Source organism: Ciona intestinalis, chromosome 10 (assembly GCF_000224145.3).
Source record: "Ciona intestinalis chromosome 10, KH, whole genome shotgun sequence".
Classification (NCBI taxonomy): domain Eukaryota; kingdom Metazoa; phylum Chordata; class Ascidiacea; order Phlebobranchia; family Cionidae; genus Ciona; species Ciona intestinalis.
Window position 1 is genome coordinate 2,709,337 of NC_020175.2, and position 9,152 is coordinate 2,718,488.

At 36.5% G+C, this 9,152-nt stretch overlaps 2 protein-coding genes across 3 annotated transcripts in view; both read left to right on the forward strand.

The window, feature by feature from the left end:
* The window catches only part of LOC100178240 (GRIP1-associated protein 1-like), a 15,142-nt gene extending 12,711 nt beyond the window's left edge, over positions 1-2,431 (forward strand). Inside the window, exons 16-18 of one of the 2 annotated variants that reach the window (XM_018813790.2) lie at positions 174-390; positions 1,021-1,196; positions 1,585-2,431. In XM_018813790.2, coding sequence (XP_018669335.1) covers positions 174-390; positions 1,021-1,196; positions 1,585-1,623 — 432 coding nt within the window. In that variant the 3' untranslated portion in view covers positions 1,624-2,431. The remainder of the gene's footprint in view (positions 1-173; positions 391-1,020; positions 1,197-1,584) is intronic. The other variant, XM_009861665.3, reaches the window with a different exon arrangement.
* An 803-nt stretch (positions 2,432-3,234) lies between these two features.
* The window catches only part of LOC100180615, a 16,363-nt gene continuing 10,445 nt past the window's right edge, over positions 3,235-9,152 (forward strand). The window contains exons 1-9 of the mRNA XM_026836234.1: positions 3,235-3,518; positions 3,643-3,766; positions 3,890-3,997; positions 4,632-4,760; positions 5,403-5,599; positions 5,945-6,129; positions 6,789-6,964; positions 7,515-7,610; positions 8,367-8,558. Of these exons, the coding sequence (XP_026692035.1) occupies positions 5,974-6,129; positions 6,789-6,964; positions 7,515-7,610; positions 8,367-8,558 (620 nt within the window). The 5' untranslated portion in view covers positions 3,235-3,518; positions 3,643-3,766; positions 3,890-3,997; ... (1 more) ...; positions 5,403-5,599; positions 5,945-5,973. The remainder of the gene's footprint in view (positions 3,519-3,642; positions 3,767-3,889; positions 3,998-4,631; positions 4,761-5,402; positions 5,600-5,944; positions 6,130-6,788; positions 6,965-7,514; positions 7,611-8,366; positions 8,559-9,152) is intronic.

A 9,152-nucleotide genomic window follows, 5' to 3' on the forward strand; every position in this document is an offset into this window, starting at 1 on the left:
TACTGTTAGGTGCCTTACCCAAGGACACGTAGGCCCACAATGGTAGCAGCGAAAAGCCTTGAACCCATTACCTTTGGACTAAAGGCAAGCTAACCAACGGTGCTTCGAGCCGAACATTACAAACACCAAAAAAAAAATTTTTCACTTACAAATAAAATAAAATTTCCGAATAGGCTGGTACCAGCAACCTTTCTTCCACCCCTGTTGCCACGGCAACCGTCAGCAAAGCAGAGAGCCGAGATCTTCTTTCTCGCCTCACATCCGTGCAACAGGAGAAATGGAATCTAGAGGAAAAAGTCCGGCACCTAGAGGAGAGTGCGGGAGCGATGGCGGATGAGTTGGTCGAGAAGACAAAACTCCTCCAACAATATGTTCATCACACAAGAGCAGGTATTAAATTTTAATATTAGTCTGTGGTTTTCAAAGTGGTGGCCAGCATTTTAGGGCCTTAAAAAGTGGGGGGCGGTATTTTGCTGACTAAAAAAAGTGTGGGGGGTGGTTTTTCCCCTTTAAATGGGGGCTGACTAAAAAAAGTGTGGGGGGGGGTATTTTTGCTCTGCGTTGCAAGAGGCTGATGACATTTTACCAACTTCACCGCTCTTGTTAAAGTTGAACTTCTATAAGTTGTGATCAATGAAAAATGACTTGGTTTTACAACTTTTACTTTTATTTGGCGAAAGGGGATTTGATATTCTGTTCCTTGTCCAGAAGGCGCTCTTAAAAAAAGTTAAGAAATCACTGCACTAAAGTAACATCATATGTTGCAGTTGTATGTTCATGCATTATTCTGCACCGTTGTAATTTTAATACTATATATTGACATAGTACCAACCCTATCCCTGTTATTAGAACTGGACTGTAAGTTGTGACGAATGTAAAAGAACTTGATTTAACTTTTCTGTAAACCTGGGTTTACTTGGAAATACTTTGGACTATGTCTTGGTTTTACTTTTTTTACTTGGAAATACTTTAATACTATGTCTTGGTTTTACTTTTCCATGATGTTCAAATTTTTGGCAGATGTTCACAAAATGAGGTCCTCCAATGAAGAGCTCGCCTCTCGGACTTTTGGGAATCGAGTTCGGAGCATCATCACTGGGCAGGAGGAGGCAGATGTCACCAACATCCGGGAGCTGAATCGGAAACTCACAAGGATGTTGGAAGAAGAAATGACGAAGAACATGGCTCTTAAACAAGTACGGTGAATTCAATGTATTAAGATAAAAAATAAAGTATTTTTATTATTTTGCATTAATTGGTTGTGGGACTGGCGCCGTGGCTCAGTGGTTTAGGCGATTGCATTGTTACTTTATGTGTCCTTGGGCAAGACACTTAAAAGAACTTGTACTCAGTGGTCACAATTGGGTTGTCCAAATTATCAGCCACAAAACAAAATAAAATGTCCTTCCATAAAACAATCACCCACAAAGTAACATACATGGTAACTAGCACAAGGTGTATAAAAGAGAACACCCGTGGTTATAACAACTGTCGTTTTCCGGCCAGGCGAGAACCAAACAAGTTACCTTTATTCATTTAGTTAAAAAAATATAACTTTCTTGACAATTGGTTTCTAAATTTCAGGACCTTGCCAACTTATCTGAACAACTGTCATCAAAATAGTTTCTGTTTTTTACTCATTCAAATCCGAGTAGTGCAATAGTTAGCGCTTATTTGCGCGGGTTGACGGTACATCATAAGAATGTATTTGACGACCTTACAAATGTAACGGCCGAACGAACTCAGTATTACATCGCGCGAGTGTTTTACGTGGAGAGTTTTATGTGAATGTGTTGGTCAAGCTGTCTCCTTGTCTCTATCAATGCAAAAATCTCTTACGACGTTTGCGGTTTTATAACTAGCATGCGGTTGCTTACAAAGAAAATATTGTTTATTTCTTCTGAGAAACTTCAATACCAAGTTGCAATGCATTGGTGTTAATGTAAATTGCTGCATTCAGCTTCACAAAAAGTGTATTCTATAGGCTACTCAATCTACTCCAAATTTCCCATTGGATATTGTATCAAACTACATGTTTACAGCAGTTAAACATATAGTAGGGTAGGGGAAGATGGGACGCTTTTTTATTCGATTTTCTCGCTCTATTTGGCAGTAAACAAAGAATAATCGAAGAATTATAAAACTGTATCCTCACGACTCCCATATACCGTCGTTAATTGTTTAAAACACGATCAGGATATTTCGATATTATGTACTAAAGATGTCCCATCTTCCCCCTACCTACTATACTTTAATTGTGATTCAACCTATTTCAAGATCAACCGTTGACCAGCACGCTTGGTGAGCTACCTGTATTATGATGGTACATTGTTTTTATACATTTTCCTATCACTGGGTAACGTCGTGACCAAATGTTAATATTTTATGGACAAAAATTACAAAACTCGTAGGAGTTCCGCATTTCTTCAAATGTGAGAAGGTTTTAAACAAGAAACAAAGAAGGTAAAGTATTTACCTTTAGTCAGAATAGCATTTTAATACCATACAGTTCTTGCAGTTATGTTTAGGGCTAGTAACCGACTTTGCAATGAGACTGCCCATTTAAAATGTATAGTGGGGAAGATTAAACACGTATATATATGTTGTTTTTATTTAGTCATTAGTAAACATATGAGGCAGTTCAAAATTAATGCGATTTTATATATATATATATATATATATATATATATAGTATTTTTGTATGTAGAATTGCTAGTACAGTAGGATGGGGAAGATGGGATACCTTTAGCACATTGTGTCCGAATATCCTGATCGTGTTTTAAACAGTTAACAACGGTTTATAATAATCGTGAGGATACGGTTTTATAATTCTTTGAACGTTATTTGTTTACTACCAAATTGGACGGGAAAATAAAATGAAAAGTGTCCCATCTTTCTCCACCCTACTACATAACTTCTTTTCTAAAAAACAATCTCAAGCTAGTTAAAGCGGCGAAGAAAAGGATATCAACAAAACGACAGTCGTTACAAGACGCTACTCAAAAAAAGTATTCAAAAATTGATTACAAAAGTTCGAGTTGCCAAGTATGTGTTACCTAATGGTATATTCTTCAAACACCCAAAGAATGCTGTTCTATTAATAATATTAACATAAACGTTTGGCGTATGGCTCAATCTATACAGTATCAAAAACCTGTTTAGTTGGACGGCGTAACTTAGACAGAGAAAATTCCCTTTCTGATCTCACCTAAAAAAATGCTCCAGGCTACAACGCACAGCGAACACGTACACAGAGAGTCAGAAACAGTTCTATATTTGAATTCTGAGCGAAATGGAAATTAAGATTCCCTAAGAGTATGTTTGAAGCCGCGTTTTATATTGTTCTGTGTATATTACCGCTTAGATTTTCGGAAGCAGAAGTCATACAGGCACAGTTCGCTGTTCCTGACGTTTGGGATGGAGGCTTTCGAGGTACAATTACCTTTCCAGCCGACCGAGAGTTTCGTTACGGTTGGCTGTTGTACATAACTTTCGACATCGAAGTTCTTAATTTTGAGGTGAGCGCCGTTAAAACCCTATGCGTGTAGGCTTGTAAGCGTATAGCCCACACCTGTGAATTTTTTATAACATCATGGAAACATTAGAAGCTGATGGTTTGATTTATTAAATTTATTCTTTTAGGTCCACGAGGGCATAGTGCTCGGCGTACATCCGCTAAATAAGATATTCGTGGCACAGCATAAAGCTTATAACAGGCACTTATACATCGATTCTACAGGAAGACGGTCGCTTGGTTGTCAAGGAGGTAGGTGAACACATTTAATACAAATTCTTCCTATTAGGAGAGTAACCAAACTGTTCTTTAAACGATGTCTTTTTAGAGGTTAGATTTAGATTAGAGTTATAGACTGTTGTTTTTTGTTGACAGCATCGGTAAGGCCACCGGCCGCAGAAGTTTTGTTCATTCCTATGCTTTCAAACGAGGAAAGTGTGGAGAATGCTCTCGACGCGCTGTGACAGGAGAAAGTCCTTCCAGGTTTGTTTAAAAAGGTTTCAGTATTTTATACAAGGATACCAAACTGTATCGGTTCAGTGTGGTATAGTATGTTGAATGAACTTGATTTATCGGTGCGGGACAAGGAAAATGGCAGTCGTTACAACACGGATGTTCTGTTTCATATATATACCCGTGCCAGCTTACGAGTTACCATGTATATATATTACTTTATGAGTGGTCGATTTTTCATATAGTAGGGTGGGGGAGATGGGACACCTTTTTATTCTAATTTCTCGTCCCAATTGGTAGAAAAAAAGTAAATGCAAAGAATTATAAAACCGTATCCTCATGACTCCCATAGACCGTTGTTAATTGTTCAAAACACGATCAAGATATTTGGATATTATGAGCTAAAGGTGTCCCATCTTTCCCACCCTACTATATATGGCTGACTAGTGACAATTTGGACAACCCAATTAGTGACCGCTGGGTTGGAGCAATTGCCCCTTTTTGCCAAAAACACACGCGCCCACAACGGCAGCAAAGACAAGCCTTGAACCCAGAACCGATGGGTTACAGCCAAGCACGCAAACCACTAGGCCACGGCGCCGGACAATGTTCGTACGTTTGACAGTCGTACAGCTACCGGTAATCGTTCAATCTTGCTTTTTAGCATTGGAGCAACAACTACAACAACCACAACACAAGCAACCCCACCGATTTCGCTAGGACCATGGTGGACAGAGAGAATCACCACTACAACGACTACGAGCAGACCAGCCACGGCGACAAACCCTTTAACGTAAGTGAAAACTTGTGTTCCACGACTTGTTTTTCCAAACTTACTTGTGTTCCACGAAAATTTCCCAAAACTTGTGTTCCACGACTTGTTTTTCCTGGAATGCACCGTTCTTCTGTTGATTAGTTACTTAAGTGTCTAGACTATTGCAACTATTCCGATTTGCAATGGCTGACTATTGGCTACGTTGTAATATGAATTAATATAAGTGAAAATGTTGTAGTTAAACCATAATGTATATTGCTTCAGTGTAGTTATGCTGCATGGTGTAGTAATACTGCATGGTCCGCTCTGCTGATTTGTTGTTGCTTTCGTCACAATTGTGGTTCAACATAATGTAGTACTGTGGGAAAAGATGGTATGCTGTTAGGGCCTTAATTGCATAATTCCTGGCGATATTAACAGCGCTCCTTAACAGTTTTGTTTATTTCTGGAGTGGGAAAAGAGAATAAAAGCATATTCCTGTTACCCAACCGTACTATGAGAGTTTTATTTTTTCAATTACTATAACAAAAGTCAAATTAATTACAGCAAAAAAGAGAGAAGGGAATTAGCAACAAAAACACAGTCCTTATAACAGGCCATGGCGAAACAAAATTGACATTCACAAAGAAAAGTAAAAAAAATATTTTTTTTTTTATTCAGCACTACTCTTCCGCCAAACTTATCCACACAAAGATTAAAATACAACCTTCGAGATGTGATCACCAAGTCCCTCCTCTTCTTTGAAGCACAAAGATCTGGTCATCTTCCTCCAAGCAACCGCATCCCATGGAGGTCTCACTCATGCTTGAGAGATGGGGAAGATCAAGAAATCGATTTAAGTGGAGGTTACTTTACAGGTAGCAATGAGAATTGAATGAATGTAACTTACTTTATTCGCGCTTGGCCGGAAAATGACGGTCGTTATAACACGGGTGTTCATACACCTTGTGCCAGCATACAAGTTACCATGTATGTTACTTTGTGGGTGATTATTTTTTTGGATTTTTTATGTATGGCTGATAATTTGAATGAATGAAACTTACTTTATCCTTGCGTGGCTAGAAAACGACAGTCGTTATAACACGGGTGTTCATACGCTTTATGTCAGCTTAGGAGTTACCATGTATGCTACTTTTTGGGTAGATCCTTTTTGGATGTTTGTTGATTTGTTAAAAACATAATCATTTTCAACTTTTTTCCAGATGGTGGATTTGTTAAATATGGATTTCCCATGGCTTTCACCACCACACAGCTTGCATGGAGTTTGCTTGAGTTTAGGAATGCTTATCTTGCTTCTCACCAAATATCTAATGTGATGAATGCACTTAAGTGGGCTACGGACTATTTTATTAAGTGTCATGTTTCCGAATTTGAATTTTATGGACAGGTAAAAAAAGTTTTTTTTTCATTTTTTCGGATAAGTGATACTGGATAGTGTTACAACAGTCTGGTCTATGGTTGAGCATATCATGCCTTTAACTTACTATGGAGGTATGTGTATATTTATATATGTATATATATATATATATTTAACCCAATAAAGTATACTAACCACAAAGTGCACAACCAGAATATGTGAATGAATGAATGAATGAATGAATATGAATGAATGTAACTTACTTTATCCTCGCGTGGCCGGAAAATGACAGTCGTTATCACACGGGTTTACCACCTCGTGCCAGCTTACGAGTTACCATGTATGTTACTTTGTAAGTGATTATTTTTTTGGGATTTTTTCATTTTTTTATGTATGGCTGATAATTTGGACAACCCATCAGTGACCACTGGGTTGGAGCAATTGAACCCATTACCTAATGGTTACAGGCGCGCCAACCAAGGCGCCGGACAACCACTACACGACGGCGCCGGACAGTGTTAGGTTATTGTCTAACTTATTATCTAAAAGGCCTAAAACAAAGTTTCCTGCCATGCCTAACTGTAGAACCTCACCCATATGGAATATACCATTATAATAAGGTTTTGTGTGGTAAAAAAACTATGCTCTTGTCATGGAAAATGTAATAGTATTTTAATTTTACATGCCAGGTCTCTAACAGTGACATTGATGATGTGTATTGGGGAAGACCCGAAGATTTAACAGGGAGTCGTCCTTCATATAAAATAACTCGCGAGAAACCCGGCTCTGAGTTGGCTGCTGAAACTGCAGCTGCAATGGCAGCAACTGCTATTGTGTTCAACAACACAGGGACAAACTATTCAAGGTATTCATATTCTTCTAATTCAAACTTTATTGGTGTAGTTCAAAGGTTCTTAACCTTTTCTTGTATGTTTTACCCTTGTAACAAAGTTGAATATTAGATTTATCCCCGATGTATAAATTTCTCATTTACTAAGACGAGGAAATTCCCCCTAGGGTTAAATTTACCCCAAGTTAATAAAGCTAGTGTACTTAATAAATGAAGGACACAACAATCATTATAAAATTGGTTTTCACAACATCAATGGTAATTGGTTTTCACAACCTAATTCACAACCTTTTCGGTTAAGAGTTGCCCCTAATGTAGTTTTGTTGGTAATTGTTTTTTGATTTTTTGTATGACTGACTATTTGAACAGCCTATTGCCAACCATTGGGTCAGACTAGTAAACACTAAGTGTCCATCTCTATAATATACGCTCACAATGGTAGTAGCACAGAGCATCCAATATCTTTTGTTTATGATGTTAGAGCTCTAACAGAAAAGTGATTGCTAGACTAAAATGATTTCTATTTAAACTATGTGTGTATCAATGTGTGCGTTTTACTTCACAGTATATTGCTTCAACATGCAAGAGAATTGTTCAACTTTGCTCGTTTACATAATGGCACGTACCATGATGGTATCCCTCAAGCCAAGAAATATTACAAGTATGTTGATATTTTTTTATGGTATGAAATAATGTACGGAAAGATATTAATATTGTTTCTATGGTTTTAACCTCGTTAAGGTCAGTTTTTATGCAACTGTAATTTATTGTAATAAAGTTACATAGTTGTTTCATGTATATCTTTTTTGCATATTCAAACTGGATTTATGGTTTTACAGCATTGTTTGTACTTTTTGTGCATGTATACTTTATAAACTAAACTTTTTACCAAAGTCATTTTTTGAGGGTCACAAATAGCACTGGGCAAGAATTACAGAGAGAAAAAAAACAAAAAAAACAACAATAAAAAGTAATCTATCTGTATTGTTTCTAATTTGCATTTGTGTTTTATTCCAACTAACAACAACTGTTGTTTTATTGTTGTTATCTCTTTTTTTGTGTTACTGCAAGCTACATTCTGTATCCTTAACTAATATGTTATAGTAAGGCCTAGGGTGGGAGGAGACTGGACACCTTTAGCACAGAATATCCAAATATCCTAATCTTGTTTTATACAATTAACAACAGTCTATGGAAATCGTAAAGATACAGTTTACAATTCTTTAGGTATTCTTTGATTACTACCAAATGAATGAGAAAATAGAACGGAAGGTGCCACATCTATAAAATAACTTTTAATTTATTTCCTTTGGTTACGAAAAGTAGCTTGCAGTAATCAACAAAAAAACATAGAAATAACAATAAAACAACAGTTGTTGTTATATATATTAATTACAGTATATTCTTGCATCTTTAGATCCTGGAGTGGATACTGGGACGAGTTATCATGGGCGGCAGCATGGTTGTACAAAGCAACCAACGAGGAACAATATTTAACGTTGTCCAAATATTATATCGAGTACAACCCTGATGAATCAGCCATGACAACTTTTAGTTGGGACGATAAAAGACCAGGAGCAACCTTCCTGCTTGCTCAAATAACTGAGGAGTATGTATTTTTTTACCCATTTGTACAGAACATTTTTATATGGTGGGGTTTGGGAAGACTGAATACTTTTTGCAAATAATTCCAAATATCCTGATCTTGTTTTAAATATTTAACAGCGGTCTATGGGAGTCGTGAGGATGTGGTTTTATTTTCTTTAAATGCTGTATGTTTACTAACAAATGGGATTAGAAAATGGAAGGAAAAATTGTCCCAGCTTCCCCCACTCTACTAATATGTTTTTTTACAGAATATGATATTATTTGATATGTTTACTTATAAGAAAGTATTTCCCTATTAATAAAGGTGAAAAGATTATGAAAATAGCACAACTTTTTACATTATCATTGTATATGATAAAATAAAGTCTAATTATGATATGTCTAAATTGTTTTTCATTCTGTAAATTTGCACATATTTTTATTTGTAGGGGCCATTTTTTTACATTTGCTTATTGCAGAGTATCATATTATTAATACTTTCCCGATGGGATTTTTATTTTTATTAATAAAAAGTACATAAATTAAGAAAATAGCAGCTTTTATTTATCAAATTTTCACATTGTCACATTAAGCATGGTATTCTGTNCTATACTAC